The sequence below is a fragment of the Arachis hypogaea genome, chromosome 4 (genome assembly GCF_003086295.3).
Source record: "Arachis hypogaea cultivar Tifrunner chromosome 4, arahy.Tifrunner.gnm2.J5K5, whole genome shotgun sequence".
In the NCBI taxonomy this organism is placed as follows: Eukaryota; Viridiplantae; Streptophyta; class Magnoliopsida; order Fabales; family Fabaceae; genus Arachis; species Arachis hypogaea.
The window spans coordinates 11,866,442-11,893,693 of record NC_092039.1 but is presented as its reverse complement, the minus strand read 5'-3'; the positions used below and the strand labels follow the sequence as shown (position 1 = coordinate 11,893,693).

General features: G+C 35.6%; 1 protein-coding gene and 1 long non-coding RNA gene across 3 annotated transcripts; one reads left to right on the top strand and one right to left on the bottom strand.

The window, feature by feature from the left end:
* Positions 1–331: 331 nt before the first annotated feature.
* On the bottom strand, positions 332–4,234 carry LOC112796296 (uncharacterized). 2 transcript variants are annotated; one of them, XR_011880950.1, is made up of 3 exons: positions 3,526–4,234; positions 3,337–3,408; positions 332–988 (listed from the first exon to the last, which is right to left on the bottom strand). It is a non-coding gene; the product is annotated as an uncharacterized lncRNA (long non-coding RNA). The 2 variants fall into 2 exon arrangements; XR_003199081.3 differs by lacking the exon at positions 332–988 and having other exon boundaries at positions 3,216–3,408.
* Positions 4,235–5,970: 1,736 nt separating this feature from the next.
* Positions 5,971–26,899, top strand: LOC112796295 (E3 ubiquitin-protein ligase UPL6). Its single transcript, XM_025838676.3, has 26 exons — positions 5,971–6,607; positions 8,207–8,304; positions 10,322–10,449; positions 11,729–11,840; positions 12,175–12,355; positions 12,540–12,722; positions 13,288–13,470; positions 18,592–18,667; positions 19,372–19,487; positions 19,594–19,895; positions 20,112–20,208; positions 20,967–21,110; positions 21,541–21,624; positions 21,707–21,793; positions 21,929–22,069; positions 22,161–22,286; positions 22,639–22,737; positions 23,223–23,290; positions 23,775–23,841; positions 24,471–24,641; positions 24,721–24,810; positions 25,208–25,288; positions 25,543–25,616; positions 25,700–25,771; positions 25,883–25,972; positions 26,449–26,899. The coding sequence occupies exons 1-26, from the start codon at positions 6,449–6,451 to the stop codon at positions 26,513–26,515; spliced, it is 3,096 nt and encodes a 1,031-aa protein (XP_025694461.1). The 5' UTR covers positions 5,971–6,448; the 3' UTR covers positions 26,516–26,899.
* The last annotated feature ends 353 nt before the right edge of the window (positions 26,900–27,252 follow it).

The window sequence follows — 27,252 nt, the reverse complement described above, 5'->3', positions numbered from 1 at the left end:
GGAATAGAATCCAGTGATTCTTTTGCGTCTGTCACTAACGCCCAGCCTTCAGGAGTTTGAAGCTCGTCACAGTCATTCAATCATTGAATCTTACTCAGAATACCACAGACAAGGTTTAGACCTTCCGGATTCTCTTGAATGCCGCCATCAATTCTAGCTTATACCACGAAGATTCCGGTTAAAGAATCCAAGAGATATTCACCCAATCTAAGGTAGAACGGAGGTGGTTGTCAGGCACACGTTCATAGGTGAGAATGATGATGAGTGTCACGGATCATCACATTCATCAAGTTGAAGAACAAGTGATATCCTAGAACAAGAACAAGCGGAATTGAATAGAAGAACAATAGTAATTGCATTAATACTCGAGGTACAGCAGAGCTCCACACTTTAATCTATGGTGTGTAGAAACTCCACCGTTGAAAATACATAAGAACAAGGTCTAGGCATGGCCGTGAGGCCAGCCTCCAAACGTGATCAAAAGATCTAAAATGATCCAAAGATCTCAAGATGAAAATACAATAGTAAAAGGTCCTATATATAGAGAACTAGTAGCCTAGGATTTACAGAGATGAGTAAATGACATAAAAATCCACTTCCGGGCCCACTTGGTGTGTGCTTGGGCTGAGCATTGAAGCATTTTCGTGTAGAGACTTTTCTTGGAGTTAAACGCCAACTTTGGTGCCAGTTTGGGCGTTTAACTCCCATCCTTGTGCCAGTTTCGGCGTTTAACGCTGGGAATTCTGAGGGTGACTTTGAACGCCAGTTTGGGCCATCAAATCTTGGGCAAAGTATGGACTATCATATATTGCTGGAAAGCCCAGGATGTCTACTTTCCAACGCCGTTGAGAGCGCGCCAATTGGGCTTCTGTAGCTCCAGAAAATCCACTTCGAGTGCAGGGAGGTTAGAATCCAACAGCATCTGCAGTCCTTTTTAGTCTCTGAATAAGATTTTTGCTCAGGTCCCTCAATTTCAGCCAGAAAATACCTGAAATCACAGAAAAACACACAAACTCATAGTAAAGTCCAGAAAAGTGAATTTTAACTAAAAACTAATAAAAATATACTAAAAACTAACTAGATCATACTAAAAACATACTAAAAACAATGCCAAAAAGCGTACAAATTATCCGCTCATCAGTTAGTGTCTCTGTCTGTTTTGTTCGTGTCTCCGTCTTCTCTCCCCAGAGCCTCTGTTTGTTGATTTTTAATGTGAAATTGTGAAATTGATAATTTTTGCTGATTTTGTGCTATTGCTCTTTCTTTGATTTCTGAAATTTTGGTTAAAATTTTCTTGCTGCTGCTAAAAATGAAAATGAAATCATTATTGGAAATTTTGTTTAGGGATTAGGGATTACTTGTTGCTGTTTGTAATGTTTGTTGAAATTTCAGGTTTAGTGTGATTAAGGATTACTTGTTGCTGTTTGGTACTTGCTGCTGCTGTTTTAGTGTTTTTTAACTTTTGAATCAACTGTTTTTGAATTTTTGTTGATAGATTTATCGATTTTAGTATTTAGGGTGATTATTTGTTGCTGTATTTTAATTTTAGTTGCTGATTGTTCTTGATTTCTGACTTTTTTAGTATATTGTGCTGATTGTTCTTGATTTCTGGCTGTGTGAATGTTCTGATTTCTGGCTCTGTGAGTGTTGTTTTGTTTTTGTTTTAAGGCCTTATTTTGTGCTCAGTTTTCATTTTGTAGAAAATTTTTTGAGGTATATAAGAATTAAGAAGAAAGATTATCCAACAGCTACTCTGTTGATTGATTCTAGTCCCCCACAAGCTTGAAGAGAGGAACCTTTCATCATTGGTTAGTATAAGAAATAAATAATCTGAAAACTGTTGTTATTCCATTGTATTCAATTTGTGAACTTCCTCTGTTCAGTTTGTATAAGAAATAAATAATCTGAAATCTATTCAATTGTTGTTCAATTTGTGAACTTCCTCCTGTTTAATTGTATTCCAAATTGTTAATTTGTGAATTTTCTCTGTTCAATTGAATTCCAATTTGCAATTTGTGAACAAATGGTTTAATTTCTGTTATGTTTAGTTTCTGTGTGCTAACTACCTGTATTGTTTAATCAAGTTTGTAGGTATTCAGAACCTTATAAAAAGAAATGAGCAATTATATAGCTCAAAAAACCCTCCCAGTGGTGTATCTTTACCTTTTATTCTGGTACAGGTATACCCGCATCCCACTGTCTCTTGTTTTTTGTTCAGTAGAACATGTCATTTTTTCCCTTTGGATCTTCATCTGTATAAGCATTCTTATTCTATATTTTGTTGTTGTTAACTCCCTAATTGCCATGTAGCAATCGGCTGAAATTGATTTTTTAGAATGTTGTTAGCTTATAATATAATGATAACATGTCTATTTTATTAGGTGAAATTGATGCTGATTTATTCAAAGTAGCGGTGGTAGTAGTGGTCTTTATATCAAAGGTGGAAATGAAAGTGAAGATCATCCCACCGAAGCAGATTTGTAACAAGTTCTTGCGGATTTTGATGATTGATAAACCATGATGTTGGGATTTAATATTTAGATATGCTTTTATTACTCTTTAACTTTTGAGTTTGGATTTTGATAAGATCATATATATGTATTTGGTTGATGATATTTTATGTAGTGTTTTAAATTTCAAAGATATTTTAAGATTTATATTAGATTATAATTATATTTTAGGATGTGTATTTATAATTTATTTATTATTCTATTCTAAAACGATTTTTTCGGTTGAACCACCAGTTAGACCAGTAAACCAGTGAACCAATGACTAGAGCGGTTTGATGACCGGTCCGGTTTTCTGAACCTTGCTTCAAACAAAGCTTTCCGATTTTTATAAAAAGTTCGCCAACATCTCTAGAATTCGGACTCTGCCATCTTTCTCGAGTCCCATCCAAACATTCTTCAAACCCTTCTCAACCATTTCCAATCAGTAACTCATTTTTAATAATCAAACAGTTTCCAATATCAAATCCTTTTCAAATTTGTTTTAAACCAAATTTCAATATAAAATCTTTTCTAATACTAAATCATTTTCAGAATTAAACTAAATTCCAATATTAAATCTTTTCAAAAGTCAACTCATTTTCAACAACAAAACATTTTCAAATCTCAAGAAAACCAATTCGACAACCACCAATTTAACAAAATCAATAACTCAGAATATTCAACCTTCTCAGACATTCAATAATCCCACCAAACAAACAATCATAATTATCCAGAGCAACTCAATTCAATCCATAAGACTCTCATAATCACCAAAATATACTTTTTGCATCAATATCAATTTATAATAATTCTCGAAAATAAAATATGTTTAAGAAAAGCGCCCTACCTTTTACTCTGTTTTCTCTCGACCCGCAACTGCGGCAACCCCAAACTCAGCTGCAAATCACTTTCGCAGCAACTATAGTCGCAACATATAATAACCGAAATTCAATCTTATAGCAATTAACGCCACAAAACCTCAGCGTAAGATAACAGAACAGCGACTTAAAAGGGTTTTCAGAACGAAAACGCTTACATAACTGAGGAAAAACGATTGAACCGAACAGCAGCGGCTCAAGCGGTGGTCCCGACAGCCATGACGCCGTTCCCGGCGTCCCAAAGTGTAGCGGCGCATTTTGAACAGAATCAGGAGGAGTGGAAGAAACCGCAATCAGTTCCAGTGAGCTCCAGCAGCGGTGACTTTCTCCGGTGATGACCCAACAGTGGCGACGGCGACAGGAGCTTCGACGGAGGCGGCTGTGGCTTGGTGACGAAGGGAACAGCCCCCTCCTTCCTCTCTTCTATCGCGTTTTCTCCCCCTTTGACTTCAGGCTCGACGGCGGTTCAGATGAAGACAACGACGGCGAGGGTTCCGGTCGGCGATGGTGACAGCTCGTTGATGGCAGGGACGCTCCTCCGCGACAGTGCTGGCACGGACTCCATGAACGGCGACCACCCTCCGCGGACCCCCTCTCTCTCCATCGCATCTCTCTTCAACTGGCGGCGATAAGGACGAACTACATGGTTGACGGGCTCGGCGGCGGCCAGCTGGTAACGTGTCGCTCTCATCTCCTCCCTTTCTTGATCGCAGCTCTCTTCCTCTCTTCTCGCGGATCTCTTTCTCTCTTTCCCTTTTTTTCCTTCCTTTGTTTTGTTTTTTTTTTTTTTTTTTTTTTTTTTTTTTGAAGCTGTGTTCCATTTGGGGAAAGGCGTGTGGCGGTGGAGGGTTTGGGATTAGGAAGTGTGAGTAGAGTTAGGGTAAAATTAATGTTATAGATTCGGATAATTTTAATAAAATTAGGGTATAATGTATAAATTTAAAATTTAGCTTAATTTTTTAAATTTATTTTTAAGAATATTTTTTAATTATTAATTTGTTAATTGACTTTTAATCAAGTATTCTAATTTAAAATTAGAGATAATATAATTTATTTTCTTTGTTTATAAAAGAGTATTAAATTTCATATGCTTAATTATTTAAACTAAATTATATAAAATTCTTAATCTTTTACTACTACTAAATTTTATAATTTAAATTAGGGGTGTGCATGGGTCAGGTGAAATTGAGTTTGATGTAATCTAAATCCGACCCGAAATAAATACGGGGCCTATTTATTAGTCCCGAACCCGGCCTTGGATCCGATGAAACTTATACACTTTTGATCACGATTATACCGAGTAAAAACTGGGCCATTAACATTACATTACCTTGATACCTTCTTATAAGCTAGCATGTGAAAATATTCAAATTTCTAAGATTTCAACAATTATTTGACATGGTAAAATTCACTTAGAAAAATATAATAAGAACCAACTCTTCTCTAAAATAAAGTATAACCATAATCAATACTAATATTTTCTAATAACACTAAATATTTAAATCAATACAAATAACACAATATTATATATTAGTCTAAAATCTTATACATTTTAAACATAAAACATTAACTTATAGTCTTATAATAACTAATAACATAAAATATTAAGATTTACAATATTTAAATTCCACATAAGAATAGACATCATCCATCACTAATAACACAAAATATTAATTGTGTATGATGATCGGGTCACCTGGCCGAGTTCGGGTGACTCGAGCCATGACCCGGACCCGACCCGAAATAATGACCAAGTCTATTTTTAAGACCCTTACCCAACTTCAGACCCGATGAAATCGCACTAAATTAGCCCTTAAGATGTTCGAGGCCGGGCTGGATCTTCGGGTCGGCCCGAGCCATGCACACCCCTAATTTAAATATAGAAAATACTCAATAATTATAAAATCAGATAAAATCTTAATTTATTTTAAATTCAATTTATCAAATTTTGTTTTAATTATCTATAATAAAATAATTTTTGAAATTAAAATCTTTAATGAATAAATAAATTAAAATTAACTCATAATAAGATTTTTCTAAAAATTCTAGGTCTTACAAGTACCACTCCTACCTCCTCATGAGGAACTCGGGCAACACTTCGACACCAGCACAAATCAGATGCTGCCTCAAGAAGTATAGACCTCACGTTGATACCTAAATCACCGTTTCAAATAACTCACGGAACAATTATAAATATAATTTTATTAAATAATCAACTTTTAACTAATAATTAATGACAAAATTAACAATAAAATAGTAAATGAATTAAAATTAAAAATTAAAATAAATAAATAATAATTATTTTTTGTGAAAAATAATTCTTTCCAATATTTTTTATTTTTAAATGAGGAAAATTTCTTCAGCATTTTGAAAATAAATGAAATCTTTTTTACATTATGTCATTAATTCATTATTTTGTTAATTAGATGTTTGTTTCTATTTTAAGATTTTAAATTTAGAATTTTATAATTTAAGATTTAAGGTTTAAAATTTAAAATTTAATAATAGAATATTATTTTATTATTATTTTTTAAATTTAAATTAAAAAATGAGAATAATCAGTAATTCTCTCGGAATTTATAAGAATTTCTCTTGAACGAGGTATATGTAACAGTGTGTAAGTGCTTCTTTCCTCTTTAACGTCTCCTTCAACTGCACACACAGTTCGTTTCCTACGTCACCTCAGAAACCGTTTCTGCAAAACCAAAATTCCAATTTTATTAATTTTTTTCATTTTCGTATTTTTTCTTTCACCATGCAATGCACGTAATTCACATTTTTTTTTTATTTTCCTAATCAGAATTCAGAACAGTGCCTCCTCCTTTCGGAGCTCTCGCTCTTTATATATTCCTAACTACCTCACCTCACCTGCTTCCGCTTTCTCGCGTTTCAAACAAACAACTCATCACTCGTTTCGTTTCGTTTCCCATTTTCTCGTCGCAAAACTCATTCACATTCGCGAGATTTTCAATTGCAGATTCGCTTCCAGTGTTTAGGCCGCGGATTTTTGGCCCCAAAACTCGTGCAGTGAACAAATTGAACGAAAGGAATAAAGGAGAAGATTCAGGTGAAGTAATAATCATGTTCTTCAGCGGTGATCCTTCGACGCGTAAGCGCATTGATTTAGGTGGTCGCAGCTCGAAGGAAAGGGACCGGAAGAATCTTCTGGAGCAGACAAGGTTGGAGCGAAATCGCCGCATGTGGTTGCGTCAGCAGAATTCTGCTGCAATTAAGATTCAGGTTCCTGGTGCAATTTTATTTTATTTGATTTTTAAATTACTCAATCTGTTAGGTTGTTTGTGATGTTAAATGATAGATAATTGATAAGCAAGTGAATGTGCTTTTCTTCCTTTATTTTATTTTCTTTTATTTAGCGGATTTGTATCTGTTACTGGTTTTTTAATTTTTATGACTTTGGAATTGTAAAGTTGCTGTTGTTGTTGGGTTAAGGAGTGATAAGTGATATAATTTATTAATCTGTGCTAATGTTATTAAAGGAAGCATTAAATATTAGTAGACTTGGCATATTCCTATTTGGTTTACAAAAGGATCATTGGATTATGTAGTGTAAACTTCCTCCGGAATTTTATTTGTATTATGCATTGGCCAAGTGAATTGAGTCTAGAAAAAGCCAATCTTGTAGCATAAAAAGAAAAAAAAAAACAAATAAAAGAAAAATTCAATATCGTTTAGGGTCTTTGAAAATGAAATGAGTCCAAAGTCATTGGTTCACTTACCTAATAATGTGTTTTATTTGCAAAGGATATAGTCTTAGAGAGTTGAGAAAGGAAATAGATGGCAAGTTAGAGGCTTAGGCTGTGATTCATGGAGAATAGCTGTGGAGCACATTACTTTTATTTAAGTAGAAGCTAGGAGGAGTGTATGGAACATCAGTTCAGCAAGAAGCAAGCAAATTTTAACTTGGAAATTGGTCATTACACCACATAGAAGTTGCACAACTTGATTATCTTGGATTCATTACATTCATTGTTGGGGGAAAAGAGAGATGTAATTGAGATTCAAGCCGGATTGATGAAATGGAAGAAGAGTTTTGGTGTTGTTTTGTGATAGAAGAATGTCAAGTGTGGATTATCATCACTAATTGAGAAGGTGGGTAGGGGTCCAATAGGAGTGTTAAATCAATATTCACACTTGACATCGTCAAGTGGATTTTCCAGTCAAGTGCAAAATTTCTTCACTAAATGATAAGGTGAGTTCTAACATGCGTCACCAAGATTGTTCAATCAGTGGTATAAATTCATACTTGACATGGTCTAGTGGATTTTCCATTTCAGAGGATCGATTCCACTGGATAGTGGCTTTAGCTTTGGCATTTTATATTGAGGTCATAATCATTCATGAATCTTGACCTAACATCTCGACCTTTAAGAGGGCCTATTCTTACCAACCTCCAACTAGGTTTAGGGGTTTAGAGTTTTGAGTTTAGCCAGCTAGGTTTTAGTTTCATGCTTGTAGTAATTCAATAAAATGCATACCTATCAATGGGAAGGCAAATTGATGGTGAGGGGTAGTCTTCACCATTTGGGGTAGTCTTCACCATTTGGATAATTTGGGTGGAGCGCTATTCCTGCACAGATAGATTGTCACACAAGCGAGTTTTATGGGATAGGATTAGACATTTAGCATGTTTGGGTGTAAACCTCATACATTTTTAGAGGTCTTTTCCTTTTAGGCATATTGAGATATTGGAAACCTATGCCACATAGATAGTCCTTGTATACTCTTGGTCTTAATGATACTTCTTTTATCATAATAATTATGAGTGGTAATCTACATTTCATAAGTTTCTTGCAAATTATTGAGCAATTCTTGCTACAGAAATGCTACAGAGGGAGAAAAGTTGTCCGGAATGAACAGTCTAAGCTGCGAGAAAAATGCCATAAAATCTATGGGAAGTACTGCCAGAATTTAGACAGGTAAAATTAGATATTGCATCTATGATATTTTTAAAGTTCTTCCACTGAAACTGTCACAAGGCATTTTTCCTAAATTTTATTTTGATTCCTTTATTTTCTTATCTCTTTTTTGTTTTTACTTTTTGGTCTTTTCACTTTTTCAGTTCTTCTGAGAAAGCTGTGCATTGTGCCAAAATCTTCATTTCTAAAATTTTAATCTATTACTTTATTTTTCTTATTCAATTTTTCATTCATTTTCTTTATGAATTTTCATTGTTTCATTTTTTAAAATTTCATTCTTTGCAAGATTATATGAAGTCTAGGAATAATTAATGATTCCATCAAGACAACTAGTTAAGTTAAATTCAAATACCTTGTGGCTATTTTTTCACTATTGTATATATAGAGAATCTTTTATCCTCCTTCAATCTCTCTCTATTATTTTTCTGTCCATCTTAATGATATTCTTCTTTTTTTTTTTAAAAAAAAAGGAAAATAAAAATAAAATAGGGATCTACCTTATCATCAGCAATAGGGATTAACGGATTCTTAAGTGAATTGGGTGTTGGAGGGAAAGGGAGGAGAACTAAAGGCTTATAATGTAAATTTTATACTACAAGCCTTCTCCCTCCCTCACTTTCCAAACTCCAAACTCATAAACAGCCCCTAAGGCAAGAGATTCACATTATAGAAAACAAAGTTTGGTTTTATGCTCGATTGTCTGGTGGTCTGGAATGGAATCAATGTAGTTACTACGAAGATTGGTGGACTATGTGTTGTAGATCAACATATTTATATATGGTTTTATTGATTTGTAAACGTTGTAAAATAGGGCACCAAATGAGGTTTTGTAGAAGGCTTTCAGAAAAGAAAGGAATTTGGATTACTCATAGGTTCATGACTAGTGGGTCAGCACTAGTGTAAGAAGACAAGGAAATAGAAGTTCTTCCCCACACCTATAATTGGGTTGCACCAAAGTCAGATCTGATTCTCGCCTTTTTTTATCCCTGGTCTCTGATATGTTTATTAGAGATATCAATATTTTGTATCATGGTTCATGCATGATAATAGGGTTAATAGGAGAGAAGAGAGAGGAAATAAATGGGAAGGCAAAGCTGTAGTGACAAGTTTTAAGAGCATTAAACTAGATGTAAGGTGAAATATATCAATTGTAGGCTTAGCAAGAATTCATCCAAACTTTGAGGTAAAAATGGCAAGAATACCATATGTCACATGAGTATCTTAGATTCGTCATCCATAATGATGTGGAAATAGAGGAAGATGTATTTAATAATTGAAATGGGTTAGTGTTTAAGATGTTATCTATGATAAAAAAACATGTATTCTCCATGCTTAAAGGAAAAGTTTACTGTCTAGTTATATGATTGGAAATTTTGCATGGGATATTAAGTGTTAGAAGCAAAAATGCTAATAAGGAAGTAAGATTGCCAAGATGAGGATGTTGCAACTTGCATTAGCTTATTGGACATAATAGACCAGATGTGATAAAGAATGAATGCATTAGGGAGAAAATTGTGGGAATAATGAAAGTAGATTAGATGGAAAGTAATCCAATGATTGGAAAGGGAGATCTAGAATAATTATAGGTGATACTATCAGAAGGGATTTAAATTTTAATGGTTTGATCGTTGACATGATTTACAATAGATTTTTGAGGCATTGTCTGATCATCTAATGTAGCCAATCACATGACAGTGAGATCATGCTTATTGACTATATTTAGATTGATTTGTTTTGCATTAAAAAATTTGACCAAAATTTTTCTTCTAAACATCTTTTATTACAAACATATCTTAAGGTGAAACAAGTTAAACATACTATTCATTTATCAATTCCATAAAATATTAGATTAGAACAGCATGCAACACATGGCTATAATAACTAGTTGTTACATGAGACCTACTAATGATCTTTCAGTAACCATTTCTTTAAAAATTATTGATATATTCTTTAGCATGTTTTTCACTGAGCATTGCACCATGACAGCTCAAATTAATACCATTTTGTGTGCATTCAGGAGTGCTTTTGGTCCAGATTCTGATTTCCTCCGGCAGTTCCTCTTTTTCTTTAATGCAGAAAATAATGATGATGTTTTAGCTCTTGTGAATATTTGTCGACTGCTTCAACAGTTTGTTCAACAGAGTGGTAATTGTCAATCAGCAATCCTTTAGGCATGGTTTATGCAGTTTATTTTCTACTGCTATTGGTTATAGAATTTTCAGCTAGATTTTGCAAATTTTTATTTCCTTTACAGTTAACCTATCTACCCTTCAAAAAGTCTTTATATTAACCAAACAACAAAAACAACCTTATGTACTGGTGGAGCCAACTAGTATTGATAAATTGACACCATCTTTTACTATCCAAAAATAAATTTTGTAAAGAATTCAGAACATGTTTAAAATTTGGAACATAATCTTCTCTAATGATATCTCCTTATCCTTGACCCTTAATAGGAATATTTTCCCACTGATCTCATTTTCTCATTGGACCCTCTATTGGTCATATTTGATCAAACCACTTTAGGTGATTTTTCTTTTCAGTAAGGGTTACCTAAGACTTTCCACTCTTGACAACAACAACAACAACAACAACAACAAAGCCTTGTCCCACTAGGTGGGGTCGGCTACATGAATCAAACGACGCTATTGAGCTTTGTCATGTATTATGTCTACAGAGAGACTGTTTACATATAGGTCTCGTTTGACCATCTCGTCGATGGTCTTCTTAGGTCTTCCTTTGCCTTTCACCCCTTGTCCATCTTCCATCTCATCTACCCTCCTGACTGGGTGTTCTGTCAGCCAAGGATATGTTGATTTTTAGTTGATTTACAAAAGTGGATAGAATTGGTTTGGGGTATTATCTTTTATTGTTTCTCCATACATCCTCTCATGACTTAATTACCTCTTTCCCTTGGCATTTAATTTTCCAAGCTTCATCAATTTGTGCAACTAATCTGCCTACCAGCTCAATCTCTTGTCTTTGATGGGGATGTCTTCACAGTGGGTTTTATATGGAAAAACATGAACATATTTCAGATGGTTTTGTGAGGATAGTTCAATTAAGGAATTGGTTGAAGCTTTTTTCTTTTTCCTTTGAATTTTTCTGTGTTGAGCCTTATGTTGATTGTTCGGCCAAGGATGAATTTAGATGTCTCATTATATTTTTGGATGGCATAGAGACACAAAGGTGTCGATATCTTAGAAAAGAATAGAAAAAGAAAATCGACTAACAGATTTAAATGTGATTAGTTTTCTTCTACATGGTACTAAAAATTGAAATATGTAACTATTTTTCTCAATTATATATCTCTAGTGCTTGTTAGAAGTGAAGCAAATTGAAATTTCATAAATATTTGCCTACATCCTTGCTGCTTCTGTAATATGTACTGTTGGGGTTAAAACTAATGAAATATATGCAACAGGGGACGTTGTGGGGCTTTTTTCTGGTCTAGATTACTCATCCACTTGTCCTCTGGTCAACTACCGGGTGAAGCAGTTGGTATATACTTGTATTCGAGCCTTACATCAGAATAGGTAGGATTCATTGGCTTAATTTAACTTCATTACTTTCTATGGGAGTTCCAAATATAACATGCATATGATGGTCAGAAGGGGGCAACATTACTTCCACTCTCTTGTGCTTCAATATTAGGTGATTTGTATGTATCTTATGACATAACCTGGAAACTGAACTTGTTATGGAACCTTTTGAAGGATATTCAGCATGGTTTTTGTTGTTGTTATACTATTTCTTTTGAAGCATTACTTTAAAAATCTCTTTTTTGTTTGGTAGATAAACTTTTCTATGTACCGCTTGTTTTCGGGTTTCTTGTGCTATCTTGCTTATTTTTTTTTTTTCACTGGACAGAAATCAGTTGAAGGATCAATTTTTATTGGCTCCTGAGGAATCTAGTGTAACAGCTATTCCTTTATTGGAAGTTTTAGTGTTATTGATAGATATCAAACTTCCATGGAGCTGTAAGATAGTAGGACATATGTTTCAAAACAATGCATTTGGTCTACTTAGAGAGATTATTCTCACAGCAAAGGTAACATATAAATCCTTTTACATTTATTATTGAAGTTCCTTAATGGGTTTCAAGAAACTTTCATTTAAATATATTATGAATTTACTTTTTTATATTGATAGTTTAAAATAACCAATATAATTTGACCTCTTATACCATTTTGCAAATAAATGCTTAAAGTCCTAAACTTAATGATCTGCTTCAGGATGATGTAGATAATCGTATTTACCCCGCAAAGGGATCATCATTGGAACGTGTGCTTACTGTTGTAATGTGTCATATTGGTCAGAAGCCATGTATTTGTTCATATTTTGATCCAAGATATGGCTTCTCTTCGCAAATGCTTACAATTCCGTTCCTGTGGGATGCTTTTCCAGACTTAAGACAGGTATGTTTTGTACCAATTCTATTTGATGGTTCTTTTTTCTTTATTTGGGTGATAAGTGGAGGGTGAGAGGTGCTAATCATCAGGAATCTGCATATGTTTTGAACATATCAAGAGAGAAACAAATATAAGATAAGATGTTATATAGTTTACAAGATCTAGAAAATTACTATTGAAACCTTGGTTTGGGGAATTCACTGGGAACCACTCTAAGAAAGTACTCAGGTCCAGCCTCAAACATTTTTTTAGTGAATTTTAATCTCCTTTAGGTCATCAGTAGGAAATATTATACTGCAACCTTAGCTTGTATTCTATCTTGTTGATACCATTCACAATCAATTGATATGCAACTAACAATGTGAAAACCCTGGGAGGAGGTGGGGAGATCTCAAACTTATTAAAAGTGAATTATTATTCCTGTACCTTTTATTGCTTAGGCTCCCAATGGTTGCTATTCCTTTTTTATATGTCCTGCCTGCGTGCTAGAGTTTGTTGCTGTGCCAGAACTATTTGGTTTCTATTAACTCTGGCAAATCTTGTGAGAAACTGGGTTATGTTTGCTTCTCAGGTTTATGCAACACAAGGCCTGAATCAACATTATGTTCATCAGATGGCAACTCTTGTTCCAGATCTAATCAATTTTCTACCTAAGGACATATCTGATGAAATTCCTACCTATGCTTGTCTGCTTGGAAATATATTAGAAACCGCAGGAATTGCTTTGTCACAACCTGACTGTTCGTTTGATATGGTAATGAGATTAGTCATTGCAGTTTACCATCTTTTATTATCATTCTAAGTTTAAATTGCTTCATATATCTTGTGTGCTTTTATCTGGCTCAACCTTTTTTTTTTTAATTTTTTTTCCTTGATGTTGTTGAATATCTGATTAGATCTGTTTTGATATAGTTTCCCTCTTTAGATATTTGATTATGTTGGATCTCCTAGTATTAAGGGATCTGATTCTATCATATCTCCTAGCATTAAGGGATTTTATTTCTGTACCTATGTATATATATATTGACGCTGAGAGATGATACTCTTAAGGAATTCATCCAAAAACAATCCTTGTCTCACTCCATTCATATATTTCAAGTTGGTATCAGAGCGGGTTCCGACCCGGCTCTGGTTTCTATTTTTTTTTCTTTTCTGGCTGCAATCTCTCAGCCGTGTTCCCTTTTTCTCACCAGCTGACACTATCAGCTGTCTCTTCGTCAGAAACTGTTTTTCTGGCCAAAACCTTATCAAACATCAGACCCACTCCGAAGCAGCCCCAAAATCAGAATCGGAAAGCCAAGTTCGGCCTATCCCCAAAATTTCTCCGCTGCCCAGGCTTTTTCCGCCCCTCGTTTCCCTTCTGCAGGTGTTTTCCGGCCGTTTCTGAGTGTCTACCATCATGTCTTCCGAGGTAACCCCCGACACCAACTCCAATGGTGGTAAACCGGCTGTTCTAACATCTGTCGTTTCTGGAACCGTTACAATGACCTCTGAAAAATTGATGGGTGCCAAGAATTACCTTTCTTGGGCTGATTCTGTGGAACTTTGGTTCATGGGCCAAGGCTATGAAGACCACCTTACTAAATCTGTTGATGATGTTCGCGCCGCTGACAAAACCACTTGGAAGAAGATTGATGCCCAGCTATGTAACCTTATGTGGCAGACCATTGATCCACCAAAGCTGACTATGTTTCGGGCTTACAAAACTTGTAAAAAGGTGTGGGATCGTGCTAAAGCTTTATACACTAATGACATTGCAAGACTTTACCATGTTGCTAAGAAGCTGTGTAGTTTACAGCTTCAAGGAACTGATATGGAATCTTATGTTGGGGCTGTGGAAGCTGTCAAGGAAGAGTTTTCGACTCTTCTTCCCTATGTGTCTAATGCTGATGACCACCATGCTCAACAGGGAAAGCTGTTTTTGGTACTTACATTACTTGGGTTGCCAGCTGAACTTGAATCTCTTCGGCAACAAATATTGGGCACCTCACCCGTTCCTTCCCTTCAAGACGTATTTGCACGACTCTTGCAATCCGGCCCCTCTCTTGAGACCCATTGCCATAGGATTGGTCATACTCAGGATAAATGTTATGCACTCCATGGTCGTCCTACCAAGGTAGCTAATGTTGTCCAAACTAATGAGCCATCTGACGTTCACTCCGCCGCACAACCACAAGGGATATTTGTCTCTGGCAATGATTATGATGAGTTTCTCAAGTACCAAGCTTCAAAGCAGGCATCTACTCCCGTTGCTTCGGTGGCCCACTCTGGTAATTCTGTAGCTTGTATCTCTCATTCCTCTTCTCTTGGACCATGGGTCCTTGACTCAGGTGCTTCTGATCACATTTCTGGTACTTCTTCTGTCCTCTCTAAACTTGAACACCCTACATTTCTTCCTTCTATCACTTTGGCTGATGGTTTTAAAACTGGTGTTAAGGGAATAGGTCAAGCTACTCCTCTTCCTACATTACCTTTGAAATCTGTTCTTTACATGCCCAATTGTCCTTTCAATTTGATTTCTATTAGCCAACTTACTCATTCTCTCAATTGTTCTGTTACCTTTTTTGCTGACTCCGTCATTGTGCAGGATCGAAGGACGGGACAGACGATTGGTACAGGATGTGAGTCTCAAGGACTGTATCGGCTTGCCGTACCCACTACTACTGTGTCTTCTGTTGCTGCTGTTGAGTCTCCAGACGTGGTCCATTGTCGCCTGGGACATCCCAGCCTCTCGAAGTTACAAGCTATGGTCCCGAGTTTATCTCGTCTTACTACCTTAGAGTGTCAAACTTGTCATTTAGGTAAACATGTTCGTAGTTCTTTTACAAGTCGTGTCAATACACGGGCTGCATCTCCCTTTTCTGTTATTCATTCTGATGTATGGGGACCTAGTCGGGTTACTTCTCATTCTGGTTTTCGTTATTTTGTCACCTTTATTGATGACTTTTCTCGTTGCACTTGGTTATATTTAATGAAGGACAGATCTGAATTATTTGTACATTTCAAGTCTTTTTGTTCTGAAATTCAAAACCAATTCAAAACTTCAATTAAAATTTTACGAAGTGATAATGCTCGTGAGTATTTTTCAGCACCCTTTTCGTCTTACTTGTCCTCCCAAGGCATTCTACATCAGTCATCTTGTCCTCATACCCCTCAACAGAATGGTGTGGCTGAGCGTAAACATCGTCACTTGATTGAAACTGCTCGCACTCTTCTTCTCCATACTCATGTTCCCCTTAAGTTTTGGGGTGAGGCTGTTCTGACTGCATGTTATTTAATTAATCGTATGCCTTCTTCTGTTTTGCAAAATCAAGTTCCTCATTCCATTTTATTTCCTCATGAGCACATTTTTTCTCTTCCACTACGAGTCTTTAGTTGTACTTGTTTCATCCATGATCTTACCCCAGGCAAAGACAAGTTAACTACTCGCTCTATCAAATGTGTTTTCTTAGGGTACACTCGATTTCAAAAGGGTTATCGTTGTTATTCTCCAGCTCTTAATCGTTTCTTCGTGTCTGCCGATGTCACTTTTCTTGAGAATACCCCTTTTTTCTCTGCACCCGACATCACTTCACCTTCCATTACGGAGGTGCTTCCTGTTCCTTACTTAGATGGGCCTCCTATTCCCACAAAGCCTCTCCAGGTTTATCATCGCCGCCCACGGCCTGCAGTCCAAGATAACTCATCTCCTGAACCCGTGGTTGAACCGTCCTTGGATCCTTCTTCGGGAGTTAGCAGTAGTCCTCCTATTGCTCTCAGACAAGGTACTCGTTCCACTCGTAATCCTAATCCTATTTATAATTTTCTTAGTTACCATCGTTTATCGTCTTCGCACTATGCTTTTACCTCCTCTTTGTCTTCTGTTTCTATACCCAAAACAACAGCAGACGCTCTTTCACATCCAGGGTGGCGCCAGGCTATGATTGAGGAGATGTCTGCCTTACATTCTACTGGTACTTGGGATCTTGTTCCATTGCCACCGGGCAAATCTACTGTGGGTTGTCGTTGGATCTATACTATTAAGGTCGGTTCAGACGGAACCATTGATCGATTAAAAGCCCGCCTTGTGGCTAAGGGCTACACTCAAATCTTTGGTTTGGACTATGGTGATACCTTCTCTCCTGTTGCGAAGATGGCCTCTGTTCATCTTTTTCTTTCTATGGCTGCCATTCGCCATTGGCCTCTTCATCAACTTGATATTAAAAATGCCTTCTTACATGGTGATCTCGAGGAGGGAGTATACATGGAGCAACCTCCCGGGTTTGTTGCTCTCAGGGGGAGTCTTCCGGCTTAGTATGTCGTTTACGCCGATCTTTATATGGCTTGAAACAATCCCCTCGAGCTTGGTTTGGTTGCTTTAGTGCTATTATTTCTAAGTTTGGCATGATTCAGAGTGAAGCAGATCATTCAGTTTTCTTCCGTCATTCTTCCTCCATGACCTCCATATATCTGGTTGTTTATGTGGATGATATTGTCATTACTGGAGATGATCATGAGGGAATCACTCAGTTAAAACAGCACTTGTTTGATCACTTTCAGACTAAGGATATGGGGAAGTTAAAATATTTCCTAGGAATTGAAGTGGCACAATCTAATGCTGGGATCTGTATCTCACAGAGAAAATATGCTCTGGATATTCTTGAAGAAACCGGAATGTTGGATTCTAGACCTGTAGATACACCAATGGATCCCAACACAAAACTTAGTCCAGATCAAGGAGAACCTCTTGCAGATCCTGGCAGATATCGCAGATTAATTGGCCGATTGAATTATTTGACAGTCACTCGGCCAGATATTTCATTTGCCACAAGTATCCTAAGTCAGTTTCTTGACTCCCCATGCGATAGTCATTGGGACGCAGCTGTTAGAGTCCTTAGATATATCAAAGGTGCTCCAGGAAAAGGTTTGTTGTATGAAGATAAAGGACATAACCAGATTGTTGGGTATACTGATGCAGATTGGGCAGGATCTCCATCCGATAGACGTTCTACATCTGGTTATTGTGTTTTTATTGGTGGAAACTTGATATCTTGGAAGAGTAAGAAGCAAAGTGTTGTAGCAAGATCTAGTGCGGAAGCTGAATATAGAGCTATGGCGCTTGCCACATGTGAACTTATATGGTTGAAGCAATTAGTTAAGGAACTTAAGTTTTGTGAGCCGAGTAAGATGGAACTGGTGTGCGATAATCAAGCTGCCTTTACATATTGCTTCCAACCCTGTGTTTCATGAACGGACCAAGCACATAGAGATTGATTGCCATTTCATAAGAGAGAAGTTGCAAAGTGGGGAAATAGTAACAGCCTTTGTCAACTCCAACGATCAACTTGCAGATATTTTCACCAAAGCTCTCCGGGGTCCTCGGATACAATACATATGTAACAAGCTTGGTGCATATGATTTATATGCTCCAGCTTGAGGGGAGTGTTGAATATCTGATTAGATCTGTTTTGATATAGTTTCCCTCTTTAGATATTTGATTATGTTGGATCTCCTCGTATTAAGGGATCTGATTCTATCATATCTCCTAGCATTAAGGGATTTTATTTCTGTACCTATGTATATATATATTGACGCTGAGAGATGATACTCTTAAGGAATTCATCCAAAAACAATCCTTGTCTCACTCCATTCATATATTTCAAGTGATGTACTACATTTGATGCAGTTAGCGAGCTTTGGTATTTTCTGTACCTTTATTTAAAGGAATTATGTGAGTTTGAGACTTTGAGTTTGCTTTAATGTGGTTTAAGATGAGAATTTCATTTGTGAGGGTACATGGAGGAGAGTTACAATATTTTGAATTGATAAATCTTGGCTTAAAGCCTCATCTTATCTTAATATTGATTTTTTTTTTATTTTTCTTTTTTCTATTCAGGCCATGGACCTTGCAGCTATTGCTACATTTTTGCTTGAGTCACACCCATCGCTGAAACTGTTGAATAAGAAAGAGAGTATGCTTTCTTACCACACTGTTGAATTTTTCATTTTTGTTTGACTGAAGATTCTTTTTATATACTATTTTGAATTGAAAAATATGTTAGTAGGTAGAAAGAAGGAAAATGCATTTATGGGGAGGATGAGCAGTCCTCCAAAATGAATAAAACAAAATAGAACAGTGACCCTAAGTGTCTCAGAAAGGCAACAGGCAGTTTAATATCTTCCATAGAAGAGAAGCTCCCTTGAAATATGTAACAACCATGGATGTAGAACATTAGACAGGAAAAAACATAATTCTATCCAAAACGAATTTCAGTGTAGACACAATTTTAGGAACTGCACTCCAGCCAAATGCTCAAAAGAACTGCTAGGCATACGGTATGCTATAAGCCTATACAGCCTTGTTTTACCTGCAAAGACTTTTGAAGTGTATGCCGATGCTCGAGAGATTGCTTAAAAGTCAAATGGCATATCCATTGTTCTATAAGTACTTAAAAGCAAATTATTTATTAGAGGCTAGTAATCTTACTACACAAAAATAACTGAACTATTGTTTCTGAATTAGACTTGAGCAAGATGATGTGGCTTGACTACTTTGCTTCATCATAATTATTAAATTTATCATCACTTTTATAAAAACTGAGATGGTTCTCACTCATGCAGTCCTCCCCCCCCCCCCCTCTCTCTCTCTATGCTGACTGGTGACTGTTAATTTCAGATTCCGTGACTCGTGAGGATGACACTGGTGATGATGAAGTCATGGAAGTAGCTTTGGACAGGAAATTGGAGCAACAAATTTGCAATGCCATAGATACTCGCTTCCTTCTACAATTGGTATGCTATTTTGTAATGACATTTGTATCTAGTGTCATCCACAGAATTTTGGTAGTGTTTTTCTGAGAAAATTTGATCTAGAATTGTGATCTCTTGACATCTGCAGACAAATATATTATTTAGAGATATTTCATCTGTCAATGGTTCAGATTATGGGCCAGATGATCGGGAGGTTGCAGCTGTTGGTGCTATTTGTGGATTTTTATATGTTATCTTCAACACATTGCCACTTGAAAGGATTATGACTGTGCTTGCTTACAGAACCGAACTTGTTCCTATGCTATGGAAATTTATGAAGCAGTGTCATGAGAATAAACAATGGTTATCTTTGTCTGAGCGGTTATCTTACCTTTCTGGTGACGCACCTGGTTGGCTGTTACCTCTGGCTGTATTCTGTCCTGTCTACAAGTAAGAAACTTTTGTACTGTTGACTTGTTTAATAGATCCTAGCATTGTACTCTCTTAATAATCTTCATTTTAACCCAAAAAAACAAAAAAGAGAAAAGATGTCATATGGATTCATCAACTATTGTGTCTATGAGCCACTGCCTTTTGACCTTTTTAATTACATGTTCTAGTTTGAACTTTAGGTAATTCATTTATATCCTATTTTTTGTTCATCAGGCACATGCTCATGATAGTTGATAATGAGGAGTTCTATGAGCAGGGGAAACCACTATCACTGGAGGACATTAGAAGCCTAATCATTCTGTTAAAACAGGTAATGGTTGTTATGGATTATTTACCTTTCTAATTAAAATTGTTGAGACTTGAGAGTTTTGAGGTTGACATCTGTAGTCCGTGGGAAAAGGAAATTTATTGAAGTGTTGCTGAATGAACCCCCCCCCCCCTCTTTCCTTTTTTTCTCTTTCCTTTTTACCTTTTCTCTTTGAACCATGAGCAAGAGTTACATGGATACATTTACTAGTACTGGTACGTATGTGACATGATTTTCAAAACTAGGATATGGATATGACGAAATATATTATAAAATTTTAAGCAGAGACATTGCAAAAATCAAAACATAAGCATAGGGAAAAAAATTAAAAAAGAAGGCAGAAGAGGTTTTGAAGGTAGTTAAATAGCAATGTGTTGTTTTTAGTAGAAGATCAAACCCAGTAACAGACCCAGAAAATCTATTTGTTTAATTTAGACTAAATTGTATTGAAGTGATATTGGGATTAACCCAATAAGTACTAGTACCAGATAAGTATTTGGTACAGGTATGACAACAATTTAGGAATACCCATGCTTCTAAAGCAATATAGAAGTAAGGTGCCTTTAATCTTTGCAAGGTTGTATATCCACGTGAATATCCAAGTCCAGAGAACTGGAGTTGTTGCGTCATGGAAAAGTAGTAGTCTTGGCCACTATATTGCATTGCTGCCAAGGGTTTGATCAAAAATGCTCTATACAATAAAACTATATGACCTTATTTGAAGTTGGAGTGAATTTAAGTTAACTTTGCTGCTTCCACAGGTTCTGTGGCAGTTGTTGTGGGTGAATCATACATCATCTGCTACTCCAGTAAAATCTGTTCCAGTTACCACGGTTAGTAAAAGGCAATCTATTGAAGCCATTCAACAGAGGGTTAGCATTGTGGTCTCTGAGCTGCTCTCCCAGGTAGAATCGTAGCAACAAACATTGTTATTCTATTCCTTTGTTATATACTTAGGGATACGTACATATTAATGGCTTCTGTGGTTCTTGGTTATAAATATTTTGAGGGAATTATCTTTATAAATTTATGTTTTCTACTTTGGGGTAGGGATTTTGCCACTTATTTTCTTGCTTTTGTTTTATTTTTCCTATTCCATTTCAAAGGATATCTTGACCTCTTTTTAGTCGTGTTTTCACTCTTCTTAGCCTTCTATAAGCTTTCCTATTAAACAAAATGATATTTAGAGGTTTTCCCAGTTCTAATTTTATTTTTATATATATTAAAAGATTTCGGTATCTGTTCCCTGAATAGGTATCTATATGTATTTGTGACCAATATGCACACTAATTTTGTTTATCCTTTTCCGACTTTCCTTTTGATTCTTTCTGATAGCTGCAAGATTGGAACAATCGTCGACAGTTTACTTCCCCCACTGACTTCCATGCTGATGGGGTGAATGACTCCTTCATCTCTCAGGTATTATCTCTGATGCAGACTATGGTTTTAGATAAAATTAACGAAAACTTATTTTGGTAGTTGTACAATCCTCTTTCCACAGGCTTTGATGGAAAAGACACGAGCAAATGAAGTTTTAAAACAGGCTGCTTTGTTGATACCATTTACAAGCAGGGTTAAAATATTCACTGTAAGAATCGTTCTGAACTTTTATTTGCTTCATATTGGGTCAATTTTGTATCATATTGCAATGGATGGCAGTGAACAGTTTTGGAGTCTGGCATTTTTCGTATGTTTGATTATGCCCTGTTTATTTTTTCACCAGTCTCAACTAGCTGATGTTCGGCAACAACATGGATCTCAGGCCTTATTTACTAGAAACAGATTCAGAATAAGACGAGATCATATCTTGGAGGATGCTTATAATCAAATGAGCCAGTTGTCAGAAGATGATCTTCAGGGATTGGTAATGTCCTTTTCTGAGGCTTATCCTCGAGTTTATTAGCCATTCCCTGGTTCTGGTCTTTATGGTAATTAGTAAATGATCCTTTGTGCAGATTCGTGTGAGTTTTGTAAATGAATTTGGAGTTGAAGAGGCTGGAATAGATGGAGGTGGAATATTCAAAGATTTCATGGAGAACATCACACGTGCTGCCTTTGATGTGCAGTATGGATTATTTAAGGTCATTTCAGCACTGTGCTACTTTTTATTTTTTATAGTTGTCAAGATATAATATTATAAAACCATTCATTATAGCTTAAGCTTTAAGGAAAATTAGTTTTGGAATTGATATTACTGTGAACGCTGTAGCAAAGCCTTTGCAGTTTGCACTAAAGTAGCACCTATTGTGTATGTGGGACTAAAAATATGGTTAAAATGGTTTAGGGGGGAGTGTGTAAGTGTGACATCTGAAATGTCCATATTAAAACAACCACCAAATATCCATATCATGTCACCGTGGATTTATGGAAATGGATAAGCTTACCTTGTAATTTATTGCTTTCCATTATGATGAAAAAGGTCAATTTATACAGGAAACAGCAGATCACCAGCTTTATCCCAATCCTGGATCAGGGATGATACATGAGCAACATCTTCAATTTTTCCACTTTCTTGGTACACTCCTTGCAAAGGTGTGTCTTGTTTCCGCTTTCCTCTTGTCCTTTTTTAATAAAGCGGGGCCTTGCATAGTGACTGAATCTTCTAATTTTGGTATTCTGTTATCTTGGTCACATGGTTTTAAGTTTTAACTTTTATTTGATTGATCAGCGTCCTACCATTATTATTATTGTTGTTGTTGTTGTAATAATGGTGGTGATAATGTACTATATATGAAAAAGATTCCTACACATGGTTTTATTTGAATAGTTATCTTCTTAATTTTTTTATTTTTAACTTCAGAAGTCTCTAACCTCATAAGCTGTTTCATGTTTTGGCAACTTTTTAGCTCATAATGTAAATTTTTCATGTTTTCAGTTAAAAATATTATTTCTAACATCTAAATAAGAATACGTTGGATTGGCACAGACATGGCACTAATAATGATAATGATACTTCTGCATATTTTTCTTGATTGATTGTTTGATTGGAACTTCACACTTACAAGTTACACTTGCAGGCAATGTTTGAAGGGATTCTGGTTGATTTACCATTTGCTACTTTCTTTTTGAGCAAATTGAAACAAAAGTAAGACTTCTGGTGTCTCTTAGTGTGCTTATGATAGTTTTTTCATTTAACTTGAAGTTGTCGAATGCTTAAATTATTAGATGCTGTAGTGTTAGCTTCCATGTCCATTGTGGCAAATATATTGAATATCTTAAAATGAATTTTCTGTGAACATCTATAAAAAGTTTAGTAGATTAACATGTATGATGAGAAATTATTGTGCTATAAGTGGTGCCTTGCTTCTACTTGGTACAAGTTGCGTGATCTCTTTAGAGGGCTGTCTCCCTCAGACTTGGATATGCAGAGAGACTGAAAGCTTTGTTGTGGTGTTTTTTTTTTTTTTTTTTTTTTTTCTGTTTTAGGGTCTAACCTAGTATTTTGTGAATTGAGAATTTCTGGTCCTCCATGCCTTCTGTAACATCCTTCTCTGTTAGTGTTTCTTCTTTTATCAAAAAATAAATGGATACTTCCTGTTTGCTCACAGCTTTTATTTCCCTCCTATCAGGCACAACTATTTGAATGACTTGCCATCTTTGGACCCAGAATTGTATCGTCATCTTATATTTCTAAAGGTAATATAATATTAGTTCTCATTTGTTTTGTTTATGAGAAAACTCCAGCTCTTTTAATTATAATTGTAGACTTGGTTTTCCAAAAATATTTGTGCACATGGTAGTCCTCCCTTTATTTGACATTAAATTTGTCCTCAAATGTCAACTAGCACACTCAGGTTCAACTTTTTAAGGGCTGATTTGCTTGATCTTCTAGTACTAATATGATTGCGTAAATTGTCATTAGAGGACCAACAACAATAGAGTCTTATCACTAAAAATTTATGTCAATTTTCACCATTTTAAATTAAAAAAAATTATAATAACCCCCAGAATAGCAAAGGTTATTTGTGTTTTGTGGCAGGGGGTGGGGGTGTTCAACAAGGTCTTTATTGCTATATTGTCTTGGGTACGGGTACCTGGGGGTGAGGTGGTGTTTAACTCATATAGTTTGGGAGAACTGATCATAGATTGCTTGCATGGCATGGCAGGGCAGGGGGGAGCCACTCATACATTGCCCCCCCTAACCTTCAACTTTTTTCTCATAAGTTATGTGTAAACTTTGGCCCCTCCCCAAATTTTATCCTAGCTCTGCTCCTGTGGCATGGCATTGTCCTCTTTGATCTGATTCATCTGTTTGTGACTGACAGCATTACGAGGGTAACATTTCAGAGTTGGAACTATACTTTGTTATAGTAAACAATGAATATGGAGAGCAAACTGAAGAGGAGCTCCTACCTGGCGGGAAAAACAAACGTGTCACTAATGAGAATGTCATTACTTTTATCCATCTTGTAGCTAATCATCGCTTGAATTCTCAGGTAAAGTTTAATTTGAAATAGATGTATTTGTAACAATCAATTTATGTTTTGATTTACTTAAGAATGATGATGGTTTCAGATACGTCAACAAAGTTCTCATTTCCTGAGAGGATTTCAGCAACTTATTCAGAAAGATTGGATTGATATGTTTAACGAGCAAGAACTGCAGGTTTTCTTATAACCTGATCCACTTTTAGCCTGAAAAGCCAGTTTTGTTGATTTATATTTATTAATATTTACTGTTGCCTGGTGGACCTGATGATGTATAGGATTGACAACTGCTCAATTTGCTTTTACTAATGTTGCATGCCTTGAATCAGTTTCTACCTCAATTGAAATTTTTTTTACTAGTTCCTTCCATGCTTCCTCTTCCTTTTGTTGCGCTATTCAATTTTTTATAAGTAGTATCTCTAGTTGCTAGTTTTGCATGTTATATTAATCTTGGTTTGAGTCTATCAAATGTCCTGTAGATTTGTAAATCTGAACTTATTTTCTTGTATCCGTAATTTAATTTTTATGGTGACTTTTTTTATTGAGTAAAAGTTGTTTGACATTATCGTCCGCAGCTTTTGATATCGGGTTCACTTGACAACTTGGATGTTGATGATTTGCGACTTCATACAAATTATGCAGGAGGCTATCATAGCGTAATTTATCTCTCTCAGGCATTTTTGCTTATTAGTGTTCCTAGATTGAACTTTGGCCTTGCAATTTTTGTTAGCACTTTACCTCTTACTCTCTAATAAATCTCTTGCTATGCGGAGAAGGAAGAAAAGAGGCAGTGGCTTATGTTCTTCCTTTGCCATCCTGTCTATGTTGTCAAAATAATCACCATCTTTTATCTTGAACAACCTCTGTTCTTATTGACTCTCACGAATTCTACATATTTTTCTTCTTTTAGGAGCATTATGTGATTGAGATGTTCTGGGAAGTTCTCAAAGGATTTTCCACGGAAAACAAGAAAAAGTTTTTGAAGTAAGATACACATAATTATAGAATTTAGTGGCTCTTATGTATATCAGATCTTAGTATGGTTAACAAAGTTATCATCTTTTCAGATTTGTGACAGGCTGCTCTCGTGGACCATTGCTTGGTTTCCGGTATCTTGAACCTTTGTTTTGCATACAAAGGTGAATGCTTTAATTTTTTATTGTATATTCATTCACTTAAAAAGTGGTGTTTTTCGAAGCAACATTTGTACATACAAGGCTTACAGCAGAAATTAACTTATGTTCTTTCAGGGCTGGTGGTAATGCTATTGATGAAGCCCTAGATCGATTACCCACATCAGCTACTTGTATGAATCTGCTCAAGCTTCCGCCTTATACAAGGTTTATCACTGTGCCCTATTGTTTTGCCTTATCTTTGCAGTTTAGAATAGTGAAATTTTGGTTCTAAACCCTGTTTGTCTGGTGGAACTCAAAAAGGCCCGAATTGGAAATGTATACCAGACTACATTTGATAACTATTTCAAAACAAAAATACAGACAATGGAATCTGGTGGCAAATCTGTTTGGAAGAGACTGATAGAGAACAGGCAATATATCTCTTTCGAAAACAAAGTTTGCCAAATTATGTCTTTCCAAAAACTGGCGACAATGGAGATAAAGATGGAGAAAAAAACTTTCTATATTGGCTATAATTTCATTTCCTAGGCATGTCTGTATTTTCTTTCTGAAAAAACTTGTCAAATACAGTCTGAATGCAATCCTGAGAAAGTGTTTTCGTTTTCTATTAATAACTCTTCTGCTGAATTACATCATTCTCTTTTTGTTGCTTTAACTATTTTTTTCACATTCCAATGCAGTAAGGAGCAAATGGAAACCAAATTATTGTATGCTATAAATGCCGAAGCTGGATTTGATTTGAGTTAAATGGAGGCTGTGTAATTTTAGTTCAACCACATGGTTAGATTCCACACTTGCAGCGAATGACTAAATGCAATTGCCAGAGTAGAATAGCAAAATTTACAAACAAATAATCAAATGGTATAAGGAGAACCGAGTACAGAAATGACATGTACATGTATATTCATATCCATCTTGTTCATCAATTTGTGTCTAAATGTAAATATAACTGAAATATAAAGTTATTTGTAAAGTTAATGTGTTGGCAGGATGTTTTTGTATTATCTCAAATAGATTAGGACTAGGATATTTTGTAATGTTTTTGTAGGAAGAAATAATTGTAGAAACTACTCACGATATTTCTATTCTCGCACAAGTACCTCTAATAATAGTTTTCTTGTCATAATAAAAGAATGTAGAAATCTGCTTTTGAGATAACCAAAGAAATATTTACATACAAATTGTTAATGGGAATGGAGATTATGTTTTCCTTTCCGATTGAGATTTCTGTCCTGCCTATATATATTACTTTAATTTAAAGAGTAAATATAAAATAGGAAATTTATAATAGATTAATAGTTGATTTAAATTTGAGAACATGCTTTGTAATAGCCTAACCGTTAAATGACAATATTCATGGAACATTAGTAAATGAATGGATAACCAAATAATAAACATTGTTAAAGAATACGTTATGCTTATTTTCAAGTGTACAAAGAACATATCAATTTTACACACTACAAATTTTCATTTTACACTTGTTT

What these genes read in the sequence shown, in the direction of transcription:
- LOC112796295 (XM_025838676.3), top strand. Translation starts at nt 6,449, where the DNA reads ATGTTCTTCAGCGGTGATCCTTCGACGCGTAAGCGCATTGATTTAGGT. An exon ending in ACAGTTTGTTCAACAGAGTG is followed by an intron (nt 10,450 to 11,728) that starts GTAATTGTCAAT and finishes TATATGCAACAG; the next exon opens with GGGACGTTGTGGGGCTTTTT. An exon ending in ACTGTTGAATAAGAAAGAGA is followed by an intron (nt 18,668 to 19,371) that starts GTATGCTTTCTT and finishes TGTTAATTTCAG; the next exon opens with ATTCCGTGACTCGTGAGGAT.